Source organism: Lithobates pipiens, unplaced genomic scaffold, assembly GCF_037356315.1.
Source record: "Lithobates pipiens isolate NorthernLeopardFrog02 unplaced genomic scaffold, aLitPip1_a1.2 Scaffold_13, whole genome shotgun sequence".
Classification (NCBI taxonomy): domain Eukaryota; kingdom Metazoa; phylum Chordata; class Amphibia; order Anura; family Ranidae; genus Lithobates; species Lithobates pipiens.
The window spans coordinates 45,462,384-45,477,462 of record NW_027507718.1 but is presented as its reverse complement, the minus strand read 5'-3'; the positions used below and the strand labels follow the sequence as shown (position 1 = coordinate 45,477,462).

At 39.8% G+C, this 15,079-nt stretch overlaps 1 protein-coding gene across 28 annotated transcripts in view; it reads left to right on the top strand.

Annotated features, from left to right (window-relative positions):
- The window catches only part of PTPRD (protein tyrosine phosphatase receptor type D), a 2,297,910-nt gene that overhangs the window by 2,108,369 nt on the left and 174,462 nt on the right, over positions 1-15,079 (top strand). For all 28 annotated transcript variants that reach the window (XM_077475060.1, XM_077475071.1, XM_077475065.1 and 25 more), the window contains one exon: positions 2,428-2,518. In XM_077475060.1, the coding sequence (XP_077331186.1) occupies positions 2,428-2,518 (91 nt within the window). The remainder of the gene's footprint in view (positions 1-2,427; positions 2,519-15,079) is intronic.

Sequence of the window (15,079 nt, the reverse complement as noted above, 5' to 3'; positions counted from 1 at the left end):
GTAGCCAGGTGCTGAGACAGTGTAACTCCGGAGGCATTTAAAGCTGGATACACACTATACAACTTTCTTTAGATTTTTTTCCTTTAGATTTACCAAAACCATATAATATGAGGTCTATTCTTCACTGTTAGTAATTCACTGTTAGGTGGCACTTTCAATTTATATGCAATCAGGCAGGCCCTTGCACTACATAGTTGAAGGTAAATCTAAAGGAAATAAAGGAAAGACCAAAAATGTAGAAAAATATTTTATTTTTTACTCAGTTTCTCTCAGTAACTTTCATAACTAATTAATCTCCTTCACTGATGTGCACTGATGAGTCAGCACTGATAGACTGAACTGGTGGGCATTGATGAGGTGGCACTGATGAGGCAGAACTTATGGGCACTGATTAGGAGGCACTAATATGCCGCACTTATGAGCACTGATAAGTGGCACTGATATGTGGCACTGATGAGCACTGATAGGCGGCACTGATGGGCATTGTTAGGTGGCACTGATGAGCACTAATAGGCGGCACTGGTGGGCACTGATAGATGGCAACGATGGACATTGATGGGTGCCACTGATGGGCGACATTGATGGGCATTGATAGACAGCAATGATGGGCGTTGATGGGCAGCACTGATAGTTGGCACTGATAGCCAACACTGACTGACCGCTAATGGGCACTGCTTGCTGGCACTGGTGGGCACTGATTGCTGGCACTGGTGGGCGCTAGTGGGCACTGATTGATGACACTGTTGGCGCTATATTGTAATAAGTGCACTGATGATCAGTGTCCAGGTTACATGCCTAGAAGTCCCCCTGCCTCTGATCGGCTCTCCTCACCACATACCCTGTCAGTGTAAGGCAAGGAGCGCTGATTAATGGCATCTCTGTGTTTACATGTGACCGGCTGTGATTGGACACAGCCGATCTCATGGTTAAAGAGATCGAGGTCGCGCAGCGATGGCCGTGCTGTGGGCTCACAATGGTGGCTTTTCTGGGACGCCGTGCCAGAACGAGAGCCGCACTGCCTGCCGGGTGGCAACTGGTTAAAATTAAAAAAAGGGTCACATGTAAATGTAAATACTGGAAATGCAGTTGCTTGTTGTTTGCATTAGTTGCCTGTGGTGCATTGTAAAAAATGATTCCTTATTCATAAGTTTGCTTTTAAAGGTGTGCTGTAGCGGAAGAGCTGCTAAGTCTGTAATTAATTCAAATAATTAATTTATGGTAATATAGAGCAAAATTTAAATTGTTCACGTGCCACTCAAATAATGAAACAACAACAGACATATACAGTTGATTAAAGGAATGTTGACATTTAGTTTATTTAAATTAAGTTTTTATTGTTATTATTATTATTTTTTTTTTTTCATCATTTCATGTATTGAAATGTTAGGCATATTTTGGTAAAAGCCGCATGTACTAAATCAACATGAAGCAGAACTTCACGCTCTCAATCGGCATTGACTATTTTTAATCCTTATGCTGCTAACATTAGTAAATAGATAGGAAAGTATATCATATTTACTTGTTTTAAACTTTTTTTTTTTACATTTCTTCAGTTACTTCCTGGTTTGCATGCCTAGGTAAATAATGTCATACATCCTAGGAGTCTTCAGGAGGGGAGGAGGTTTTTTTTTTTTTTTTACCTAAGCACATCCACTTGCCTGCATGCCTCAGCTAAGGGCAGATGTATTCCAGGAAGTAAATGGTACATGGATCATCTGCCTTCATTTAAGATGGCCATGGCCACTTCTCAGCAAAATAAAGCATTGAATCATGGCTAGATCAGTGAGTTTGCTTTGAATATTAAAAATTAATTAAATAGCGTTTTTGGTTTGTGACAATCAGATACAGTGAAGTTCTGCTTTACATGTGACCCCCCCTCCCCGAGAGGGGCAGTTGTTGAGTTTAGAGTTTATAGAAATGTGCATGGGTCATGTTGCCTGGCCAAAACTGTCCTATGACTAAAGTTACTCATTCAGGGCTCTTAGCCTTGAACAGGTTACTCTCTCTAACATACTAATATAGTTTAAATAAAACCTAAAAATCTAAAACTTAATTAAATTCCCTCATGTTGATTAATTAAGTATGACTTCCACAATGGGAATATTGTTTTCAATTTTTCATTGAAATATACCAATGGATGGCTTGAGCTGGGTTTGAACTCTTTACTGCATTTCCAACATTTGGTAATCTCTGTACATGACTAGTGCTGTATATAAAGCCTCCACACTTATATGGCAGTGACAAGTTTGGAAGCATCTCTTGTCCTCTGCAATGGCAGCTGTGTATTGCGTGCAATAGACCTGCCCTTTGAGCAAGGAGAACCCGTAAACATCGATATCTGTAAAAGTTATATATAAACATGATTTATTTGTTATTCTTTTTCATTGGTTTATCATAATTAATGCAATAATTATTCTTTTCTTCCAGAGGCTATTACATTGTTATTGTACCTTTGAAGAAATCTCGTGGAAAGTTTACTAAGCCATGGGAGAGTCCAGACGAAATGGAACTAGATGAGGTAATGTTGAATAATATGCATTTTTTATTCCATTTTGCAAAATCCATTGTTTCATTGAAGATTTTTAAGCAGTTTATTTACAGTCTTTTTGGCTAAAATAAAAAGAAGATTCTTGGCACTGTCCATATGCCATTTCTACATAACATCAGCATGAATTGCAGCCTGGACTTATAATTTGTATTGTAAGCCTGCGGGGACAGAATGTTTAATTACTTAAATTAAAGCACAAAAATGTCCTGATCTTCTCTCTTTGTAATAAATATTTTATTCTTTGCTCAATGCAAAGAAAGATGTTAAAGTTCAAAGAGGTGAAATGATTATACAGCAATGGCTTAATCTCTATGGATATGAACTCCATTAAAGGTCGGGTTCATTAGTAGAATCGGCTAAATCTGAAACAAATGCTAAATTGCAATTTGCAATGCAGTTTAACTTTTGACCTGTACTTTGTGGTTCTTTTCATACCAACTAATGTTCCTAGTATGTCTGCGCCATGGTTAAAAAGTTCTTTAAGGAAACAAATCTGACTTTGTGGTTTGGATGGTAGAAGGCATCATCTTATTAACCACATGGATTAAGCTTATGAAATATTTTTGCAGGGTAAATTTAGAAAAATGCACTAAAATGCGCTCATGATTGCACTATGCAGTATAGCATTTGCAGGCCTAGATTACTGTCCTATGCAGAAACAAATCATGACAACCTTTTTTTCTGGCTCCATCGCTTTTGCCAACCATTCAGTGGGGTTATTTATCACTTCAGTATCGGCATGCTTCACCCCCTTCATTACTAGGTCATTTTTCAGTTTCAGTGCTGTGCACATATTGGGGACCAGTGACACGAATACAGTGATCAGTGCTAAAAATATGCACTGTCACTGTACTAATGACACTGGCTGGGAAGGGGTTAAATGCGAGGGGGCGATCAAAAGGTTAACTGTATGCCAAACCAGTGTTTTCTCACTGTGTAATAGGCGCTTTAACTAGGGGAAGGCTTAGCAGGAACACAGAATCAATGCCTTCCCTACTGACAAAATGGTGATTTGCCTTGTTTACATAGGCAGACTGCCGTTCTGGCACTCCACCCTAATGATCGGCGGGTGCCAGCGTATATCGAGTCCATGGTACCCGCAGATCAGCTCCCGCTGTGTCTAATCACTGCAGGAGCGGGTCGCCAGTGGCGTGCATTTTTTATTGTTGACACTGCGCTGTACTACACTGATGCTGGCTGGTGTTTGGAAGAGAGTAAACTGTGCTTCCTGATCCACAGCCAGTAAGTAACACACAGATGCTAGCTGCAACCTGTGTTTACATTCTGTGATGTTGTGATTGGTCACAGCGATCACATGGTACAGAAAAACTGTATAGCTCCATTGGCTCAGTATGTTTTTCCTGTAATCCACTGTGTCCATTCACAGTGCGATCACAGGTTTGTGCATGCACAGCCATGCACAGGGTCTCAGTTTGCACTAGCATACTAGCATGCCCTGCCTGAACAATAGGGGGGCGGACCAACTGTAGTGTGTAAAGTATGGTGGCCGGTCCGCAGGGGTTTAAACTAAAAATAAATCCTGAACTATAATACAATTATATATTTTGTATAACATTATGGCTTCTGTCTCATGTCATGCCATTAAAGTCCAGCATTAGCAAGATATTCTCCTGCAACCCCTTTTTCTCTGCTTTATTTCCTATTTATAATCATCTCTCCTATCTGTCCCAAAAATAATAATGCATATAATAATATCCTTTAAAAAGAGAAAAACTTCTGAGTAATGCAATGTATAACATGTATAAGGCCTATAAAAAGAATGCCCCACCTGTCTGTTTACACCTGGCTACCTCTGATCTGCTCAGCCTAAATGAAAGAGGATGAAGTCCTCTTCCATATTTTTTAGCATGGCTGATTGGACCCGGAAGTAGACTAGTGTAATTGGACACAAGTCTATTTACACCCACACGCCTATAAGGGCTAATCAACCTTCTTATCAGGTTCACCTGCAAAACTGACAAGCAGACCTGCCAGTCTAAAAAAGGCCTTATTTTAAAGGATTCTACTGACCAGCTGATAGAAATCTATTTAAAGCAGAGTGTAAGAAGAAGATATCTGGGGCTGTATGTTTCAGCTGTGATAACCTGCTGGAAGCATGTAGATTAGTGTCCTATATTGGTCTGTTGTCCATACAAATGCAGAGATCACTCTGGTTAAGGTGCTGGGAGGCAGATGCTGTATCCAAGAAGTGCCTCTGAGTATGAGGTAGTCCCTGGACTTATGGACCAGTCCCCAGTTCTAGGGCTGGTTAGAACTCCTCTTTCCACTTTTGGTAAGCTCATGCCATTTGAGAATGCCCATCTCCCGGACAATACTTTGGATTCTCAGAACAGGTAGTTCCTTGGACATGGTGGAATAATTACCTTAGCAGGTCTTCTGACCTTACATACCCTTACCATATAGGAGGAACAGGAGCTCTTGTAATCAGGCAGTTGTTTTGGTTCCTGAATTGATTGAAATCCTGTTGTATTCAGTTCGGTCTTCAGAGGACAAGCTCTTTACAACTTCTGTACATGGAAAAATGGTGCACACACTGTAGTGTGCTGTAGGTGGATGGTGTCAGAGGTGAACCCCATAATACCCTGGGTGATCTGCATATTGAAAAAGCTAGTTTTCTGATTCAGGTATCCTCTGACTGTTATAGGGAGTGCCGTAAAGACTAAATAGGATCAATTTACTAGGGTTTAGGCCTTGCTTCCTTGGCTTGGGTTTAATCAGGTGAATGTTCTTTGCCATCATGATAAGACTCCTAACTGTTGCTCCACTGATTATGATGCTTCATTAGATCTGTGCAGGCACTTTCACTGCTGTGACAGTGTGAGGCTTCAGCCAGATTTTCCCTTAGGGCTGTCCCAGGGATCCCCCTTCTTCTTCTAGGACCTTGAGGTCAGTTGAGGCATAGAGCCTTCTCTAGCCTTTCTCTATTGAACAGTCAGTTCTGTACCCAATCTCAATCCTTGAAGAGGTGTTCCCTCCTCACATCTCTCATGCTTAGTGAGTTCTTCCCTGTTGGAAAATGTATTATTTTTTTTGTCCCATATCCTGCTTTGATCAGATTGACCAGTTCCTCATTATGGTCTGTGTTTAGGGATTCCTCTCATACTGTGGGGTTTATTTATTAAAACTGGAAAGTGCAAAATCTGATGCAGCTCTGCATAGAAACAAATAAGCTTTAAGGTTTTTTTTGTTTTGTTAAAGATTAATTGAACAAGTTGAAGATAGAAGCTGATTGGTGTGAATTTTCTTGTCTCTGACATGAAGTTTAGTTCAAAAGATTTTATCACCAACTCTTTCCATCATCCTACTAAGTTTGGTCTCATGCAGTGCCAGCTTTGGGCATTAAGCTTCACGCAGTCTATGTTTAGCCTGTTCGCAATTATTTGTTGTTGCCCATCTCCGAGTTTGACTGCTTTTGGATGTCCGGACAGTATATGATTTCCTGTGCCCCTCAATGTATAATAAAGAACAAAAGATTTTTGTATTCCACATAAAATCCTTTTCTTGTAGTTCAATAAGGGACACAGATCTTACCCTTTTGTCTTTATGATCATGCTCTGTCTGGTACTGTTTAGTGCTAAACGGAGGCTTGCTGGCAAAAGGAGGGGGTTATCCAGTGCTGGGACACAAAGGTTTGTCTGTGTCCAATGTGCCTGTAGACAGCAGTGTAATCAAACAGTATATGACTTCCTGTGCCCCTCAATAAACTCCAAGGAAAGGATTTTATGCTAAACAGGAATCCTTTATTTTTAATACCTAGAGTTATATCTTGCATTCCAAGTTCAGTCAGAAAACCTTATTGTTGATCTTCTTAATGCATTGTACAAGTTAAAAGAACAACTGGCTCAAATGTCAGTTGTGTATGTATTTTTTAAATGTTTAGCAAAACACCCTCCCAATAGGAGCAAAATGAAATACAAAACAAGGCAAACAGTCAGAAAGTACTGCCTCTGTAACCAATCAGCTTCTAGCTCCCATTTCCAAAGTTTAACTAAACAAGCTTGATAGCAGCTGGTTGGTTGCCATGCACAGCTTCTCCAGATTCTGGCTACTTTGGTCTTAGTAAATTTCCCTCACTGTACAGTACACCAAAACTATACTCCAGGCTGAGAGATAGTTCTTGCAATATCAAATGTGTTTAGAATTCTATAGATCTCTTTCATTTGATGCTGGAGCAGAGCTGTAATACCTCTGATACTTTACGCTGCATACTGGATATTTATTGGATTTCAGGCTATGATGACCACATCGATAAAGTGCTGACCAGATGCCTTTCTGGTGCAAAAATGAATAATACAGAAATAAGTGCCATTTCATCCGACTATGAAACATTGGGTATCCTATTTTAACCTGATATTCAAGTTTAAAGAGTTGATGTGTCAGCATAGAGGTATCAATCATGATTTCCAGAACATCTGGTCTAAATGGCTGCTAACACCTGGCTTGATTTCCTTCGACCTGCTTCAGAAAACATGCTTATGCAGGAATTGCCTGTACAGTTTTCCGCATGAATACTTCATGTATATATTGTGACCTAACAATTATTCAGTGCACGCGTACATTATTTGTATGCTGGCATAATTGTGCTTACTGGCATAGATGTTTTTCAAACAATGTTATGTAAAGCATAAATCAGCTTGATCGTCATCAGAGTAAGATACGGTTGTAATGCAGGGGTTGTCATTTCTCTTATATTATGAACAATAACAGTTATGCTATCTTTTTTAAGCAATGCAATTTAAAGGAAAACCTGAGGTTCTTTAAAAAAATCAAGCCTTACAGTTACTGGTAGTAATATAAAAAAGTTTAGAAATACTTTAAAATGCAGTTTAGTGGTTTAATTACTGTAATGCTTCAAAGTTTGGGTTACACAGTGTAGGTGTAGGGTATCAAATAGTTCCTACTTGTGATGTCCACATTTTTCATCATTATTTGGAACTTGCCATTTTGATTGCTGGGTTTTAGTTTTTGCCTGGGCTTCCATTTTAACAGAATTGGCTGCTGCTGTGTCAGTTGATAAAGCTGTGGGTGTAATAAATTGGGAGTATGTGGGAAGATTGAGGTGAAACACTGTATAGTAATACAAACTTCTAATAACAATCCTTCCTTATGTGTCTTTTGCCATCTGACAGTAAGAGGCAATGTACAGTTCCTTCAAAAAGTATTCATACCCCTTGACATTTTCCACATTTTGTCACGTTACAGCCAAAAACTTAAATGTATTTTTTGGGGGATTTTATTTGATAGACCAACACATAGTGGCACATAATTGTGAAGTGGACGGAAAATGATAAATGGTTTTAATTTTTTTTTTTTACAAATAAATACAGTCAGGTCCATAAATATTGGGACATCTTTTTGGCTCTATACACCAACACAATGGATTTGAAATGAAACGGACATGATATGCTTTAATTGCAGACTTTCAGCTTTAATTTGGTATTTACATTCAGGTGAACAGTGTAGGAATTACAACAGTTTGTATATGTGCCTCACACTTTTTCAGGGACCAAAAGTAATGGGATAATTGGCTGCTCAGCTGTTCCATGGTCAGGTGTGTGTTATTCCCTCATTATCCCATTTACAAGGAGCAGATAAAAGGCCCAGAGTTCATTTCAAGTGTGCTATTTGCATTTGGAATCTGTTGCTGTCAACTCTCAATATGAGAATCAAAGAGCTGTCACTATCAGTGAAGCAAGCCATCATTAGACTGAAAAAAAACATCAGAGAGATAGCAAAAACATTAGGTGTGGGCAAATCAACTGTTTGGAACAGCCTTAAAAAGAAAGAATGCACCGGTGAGCTCAGCAACACCAAAAGACCTGGAAGATCACGGAAAACAACTGTGGTGGATGACCGAAGAATTCTTTCCCTGGTGAAAAAAACACCCTTCACAACAGTTGGCTATATCAAGAACACTCTCCAGGAGGTAGGTGTATGTGTGTCAAAGTCAACAATCAAGAGAAGACTTCACCAGAGTCAATACAGAGGGTTCACCACAAGATGTAAACCATTGGTGAGCCTCAAAAACAGGAAGGCCAGATTAGATTTTGCCAAACAACATCTAAAAAAGCCTTCACAGTTCTGGAACAACATCCTATGGACAGATGAGACCCAGATCAACTTGTACCAGAGTGATGGTAAGAGAAGAGTATGGAAAAGAAAAGGAACTGCTCATGATCCAAAGCATACCACCTCATCAGTGAAGCATGGTGGTGGTAGTGTCATGGTGTGGGCATGTATGGCTGCCAATGGAACTGATTCTCTTGTATTTATTGATGATGTGACTGCAGAAAAAAAGCAGCAGGATGAATTCTGAAGTGTTTTGGGCAATATTATCTGCTCATATTCAGCAAAATTCTTCAGAACTCATTGGACGGTGCTTCACAGTGCAGATGGACAATGACCCGAAACATACTGCGAAAGCAACCAAAGAGTTTTTTTAAGGGAAAGAAGTGGAATGTTATGCAATGGCCAAGTCAATAACCTGACCTGAATCCGATTGAGCATGCATTTCACTTGCTGAAGACAAAACTGAAGGGAAAATGCCCCAAGAACAAGCTGGAACTGAAGACAGTTGCATCAGAGGCCTGGCAGAGTATCACCAAGGATGAAACTCAGAGTCTGGGGATGTCTATCCGATACAGACCTCTTTAATTGACTGCAAAGGATTTGCAACCAAGTATTAAAAAGTGAAAGTTTGATGGATGATTGTTAATCTGTCCCATTACTTTTGGTCCCTTAAAAAGTGGAAGGCACATATACAAACTGTTGTAATTCCTACACTGTTCACCTGATTTGGATGTAAATACCCTCAAATTAAAGCTGAAAGTCTGCATTTAAAGCACATCTTGTTAATTTCATTTCAAATCTGACTGGGCCATTCTAACACATGAATATGCTTTCATCTAAACTATTCCATTGTAGCTCTGGATATATGTTTAGGGTCATTGTCCTGCTGGAAGGTGAACCTCCGCCCCAGTTTCAAGTCTTTTAGCAGACTCTTAACAGGTTTTCCTCTAAGCTTGCCCTGTACTTGGCTCCATCCATCTTCCCATCTACTCTGACCAGCTTCCCTGTCCCTGCTGAAAAAAGTATCCCCACAGCATGACGCTACCACCACCATGTTTTACGGTGGGGATAGTGTGTTCAGGGTGATGCACAGTGTTAGTTTTTTGCTTTTAGGCCAAAAAGTTCAATTTTGGTCTCATCTGACCAGAGTACATTCTGCCACATGTTTTCTTTGTCCCCCACCTGGCTTCTCGCAAACTGCAAACTGGACTTTTTATGGCTGTCTTTCTTCAATGGCTTTCTTCTTGTCACTCTTCCATAAAGGCCTGATTTGTGGAGTGCACGACTAATAGTTATCCTGTGGACAGATCCTACCATCTGAGTTATGGATCTCTGCAGCTCCTCCCGAGTTACCATGGGCCCCTTGGCTGCTTATTTGAATAATGTTCTCCTTGCCTGGCCTGTCAGTTTAGGTGGACGCCCATGTCTTGGTAGGTTTTCAGTTGTGCAATATTCTTTCCATTTTTGAATGATGGATTGAACAGTGCTCTGTGAGATGTTCAAAGCTTGGGATTTTTTTTTAGAACCTAACCCTTTAAACTTCTCCACAACTTTATCCCTGACCTGTCTAGTGTGTTCCTTGGCATTCATGATACTGATTGTTCACTAAGGTTCTCTAACAAACTTCTGAGGACTTCACAGAACAGCTGTATTTATACTGAGGTTAAATTACACACGGATGGACTGTATTTAGGTGGGAAAAAGACCAGGGGCTCCAGCCTGAAGTCCAACCCCAGCACCGGTGGGGGGGGTCAAGCACTTTGCAGGGGGGACGGGTAGGTTCGCTTGCTGGTTGCTGCCTGGCTTACCAGTGACAACCAATGCTGACCACAAAACTGACCTACCGGACACATGCACTGACCTACCTGATACCTGCACTGACCTACCTAACTTTTCCATGTCAGACTTCAGATGATCTCTTGACCCTCTGCAGCTCAGCCTTACCTGTAGTGTGCCCATCTCATTCATGACCAGTCAGACAGCAGGGTGCATGCTCCAGGCAGCCTGAGTCAGGTTAGGAGAGCCACCCCCGGCCCACCCATTTATACAGAGCGTGCTCCAAATTTCATAGTGCTCAGCGCATGATGGACGTCACACATCCCGCGGTCCCGACATTTCACCAGTGTGACATTCATCATAGGCGCTGCAGTATCCATGAGTTGAATCGATCCCCATTGGCTGCTCAGAGTGCAGACTCTGCATACGGCCGCTTGGACTCGAGGCTAACAATGCAATTGTGAATGCCCGAAACCTGGGTATTTTGGGGGGCCCACTTGGGGCTCTAGCCCCCTCCCAATGCCACTGGTTAGGGGTATCAGTGTAAAGGGGGCTGAATACAAATGCACGCCACATTTTTTTAGATATTTATTTGTAAAAAAAAAATTAAAACCATTTATCATTTTCCTTCCACTTCACAATTATGTGCCAATTTGTGTTGGTCTATCACATAAAATCCCACTAAAATTCATTTACATTTTTGGTTATAACATGACAAAATATGGAAAATTTTAAAGGGTATAAATACTTTTTCAAGGCACTGTATATACAGTATGTAAACTTACACAAGTTTCAAATAATTAACATTTTGTTTAAAAAAAAAAATCTTATAATGTTATAAAGCAGGCAGGGAGCAATAGCAGGCATCGGGATAGCCTTCACATAGATGATGATGATGCCTGTCAGGATCCTATTATTTACACAAATAGAAGGTAACCATAACAACACTTCACAAAAGCTTATCAGGTATCTTATTCATATGTGCCTTGATAATGCTGTGTGATTTTGATAAAGCTGATCACTCCCAGGCAGTTCATGAGATATGAAACAAGCCTGCACTGACTTTTGCACTATGTTTGATTATTCAATGATGACATGTCGATGACTGAAAACTATAGCGAAAATAAGTAAAATTTTGACAAGATCGACACCTTACAGTACAGAACCCTAGAATTAAAATACATACGATGCATATCTGTATATAACCGCATATCATTTTACACTCATTTCCGACACCCTCTGGTGTGAAAAAAAAATATTTTCTAAAGCTTACTCAGTTGTAGAAGGTTAAAGATATTGTTTGAGGAAAGTTGAAAGACATTGGGGTTGATTTCCTAAATTTGAGAGCCCAAAACCTGCTGCAGCTCTGCATAGAAACCAGTCCGCTTCCAGGGTTTTTTTTTTGTCAAAGCTAACGTTAGAAGCTAATTGGCTATCATGCACAGCTGCACCAGATTTTGCACTCTCCAGTTTTGGTAAATCTACACCTTTATCTACACCAGCAAACTTCAACTTTAGGCCGGGTTCACACCGCTGCGATGCGGGAACGCCGCGAATCCGCGGCGTTTTCCCGCATCGCACACCTCCCGCCGGCAGTTCACACTGCCCTATGCGGACGGCTGGGAGTGTCAATGTTATGTTAATGACACCCCCAGATCCGTCCGCATATCGCAGTGCGATCTGCCGACTCGCACAGGAATCGGATCGCATGGTGTGAACCCCCATGCGATCCGATTCTGTTGTGGACCAAAAAAAGGGTCCCGTGCGAGTTTGCTGCGGGAGCGCTGCGAATTCAGCCATACTATCTGTATGGCTGAACTCGCATCGCTACGGAGATCGGATGTGATTTGCGGTGCGAATCACATCCGGATCTCCCCCCCGCAGCAGTGTGAACCCAGCCTTAAGGTATATATTTACAACACCAGGGAAAACATATCGGCTTTCACCCCCAATACGTTTAGGCTTCAAAAAAATGTTCCCTATCTATTTATCACTATATAGCAATTTTGGAGTATTTCCCATGATCAGAATGTAAAGATTTATATCTGCTATTCAGTAGACTGGCATTGTATATACTGGATTATTGTTGCTGTCAGAGTATCATTACCGGCAGATTATACCATGAACTAGACTTTTCACAACCCACATACTGTACATCAACAGTCTTTTTAAAAGCACACATCGTCTCAAACACTATTTAATATCCAGAAACAGTTTGAGACAAAAGCTTCAGTATAACCTTGAACATTTCTACTACAATATAAAGTTTCAAAGGAATGAAAAGGAGTCACATTGAACTTTGTTGAAATTACATTGTATGGGTATGTGAAGCTGGTTCCCATAACAAAGGACCATTTTAATCATCCTGTACTTTGTGGTGCGTTAATGTGTGTAATGATTTGATAAAGAACATTTATTAATTCAGAAATTTTTGGGTCAGAATGGGTTGCTGCCCACTTTGTACCAGAATAATTGAGAGCTGAGGCCTCATTGTAGAATTAATGGTGGAGGAAATAAGATGCATTGACTGGAAAATGAAAATGATTCTCAATAAAGAACCAGAGTCCTTTATATATATATATATATATATATATATATATATATATATATATTTATATATATATATATATATATACATCGTCCACATGTACTTACCACATAAAACATTTTGTGAATGGAAAACATATTTCTTCTTTTACTATAAATAACATATTAGTACCATAAATACCTTTTCAGTTCCTTAAAGTGACATTAAAGTCTACATTTTCTTTTGATATTTCTACTGCTAATGCCAACTTATATTATATACTGCTTTTCTGTGTTGTAAAGTGTGCATTCCCATGCCCCAAATGACCCATTTAGTGCTGGCCCCACTTTACGGTGTTAGGATGGCCCCTTTTCTTTGCAGGGTCCTATCTTTGCATGCACATTCCCAGCATCAGACTAAAAAGTGGCGTTGATATGCATTGTGCACTGACACACATACGCAACCTGAGAGGACAACCCCAAAGAAACACCCCTGCTCCTCTCCCAAAGGAAAATGACTGGCAATGGCTCCTGAGGAAGAGCTGTCACTTTAAGAGCAAGGAAGAGCAGAGGCATGGCTACCCTATGATGGCCTTTCGGTCTGCTTTTTATGTTTGTGCAGACTGCAGGCCTACAAACTTTTATCAGTAATTGGGAGACACATGCACACTTGAGCTAGGCATACTGGAAAATGTAGTCCTAAAGAATATACTATGGTAGATAGTAATAATGTAAGGTATATGCACTACCTTACAGGATGTTCAGGGAAGTGGTGCAAAGGAAGTTGGAGGATGCTAAAGTACATTTAGGGAAAAGTAAGTGTTTTAAATGTTTAGTAAGGAAGTGTTTACTTTCCTGGAGTAAAAGAATGATTAAAACAGATCTACACCCAAAAATGAAAGTTTCTGTTATTGCCTCTCCCAAGACCCCCCCCCCCCCCTTTAATGTTGAGTTGTTTTGAAAAAAAAATGCCTTTAGTACTACTTTAACACTGTTAAGATGTCTCAGTCATGTTCCTTCATTCTCTTCAGAAAAATGTACCATTTACTATTCTGTTTCCTTCTTGGCAGTCAGTAGATTGCAGTTGATTTACCTAGAGACCAGTTCCTTGACCCTCAATTAACCTCTCAACTGCATTAATTTGAATACATTATATCATGGAGGAGAATTATTGCTATATTATAAGTTAAATAAAAAGATCTTTTTATTTGGTTTTTATATTCAGAATTATTTGGGTATTCAAATTATTTTTTTCCTGTTTAAATATTTCCCTTTTAATTTTAATTTTCTATTTAACAATTTTCCTATTCAATTTTTATGTTTAACTCTTTCCCTGCTTGTCTTTAAGACCCAACTCCAAGCAACTAAAAAGTATCCCTTGCAGTGGGGCTACAAGTGTTTCTCCTCTCCCTCAGGCAAAACAAGCAATACTTCGAGTTGGGCTTCAAATGTACTGTATATTTTAAAGGATACGTGTAATTTAATATGAAAATAAAACTTACGGCTACATGACACAGAAGCGAGCCACTGGACTGTCTGGTGCTGGCACATAGTTACCAGCCCTAACACTAAAGGCAAATAGACTGAGTACTTTGTAAGGTTGCCCTCTGCAAGTGCAGTTGCTCCACAGCTTAGTAAATGGCAGAAGCTCTGCTGACTTCCATCTTCCAGTAATGTGCAACCAAAATGCTGTTTTTTTTTTATTTTCCTTGCACGTGATTGAGTATTCTTTGCAAAGAGAAGCTTTACCTCATTTACTAAGCTCTGGAGCAAATTCACTTGTAGAGTGTAACTGCACTTTGCAATGTGCACAGTCTATTTGCCTTTAGAAAATCAACCCCTATGTAACGCCCTTAGAATTAATGAACAAAAAAGGGTTCCTCAAAAGTGTGGATTTTAACGGACCAGAAATAGTGAATGGTAAAATATAATATAAAAGTACAACGTTTATTTGTGAAAAATCTGATAAAATGGATCAATAAAAACAAACACATAGCATATATGACAGCATTGAAACAAACCAAGAGATAACCTATTGGTCAACTGCCTATAGGTGTAGGACAACAGAAAATCCAACACGTTTCAACATAAAAAATGGAGGTCTTCTTCAGGGACAAAAGGCCAAAAGCAGATATAAAT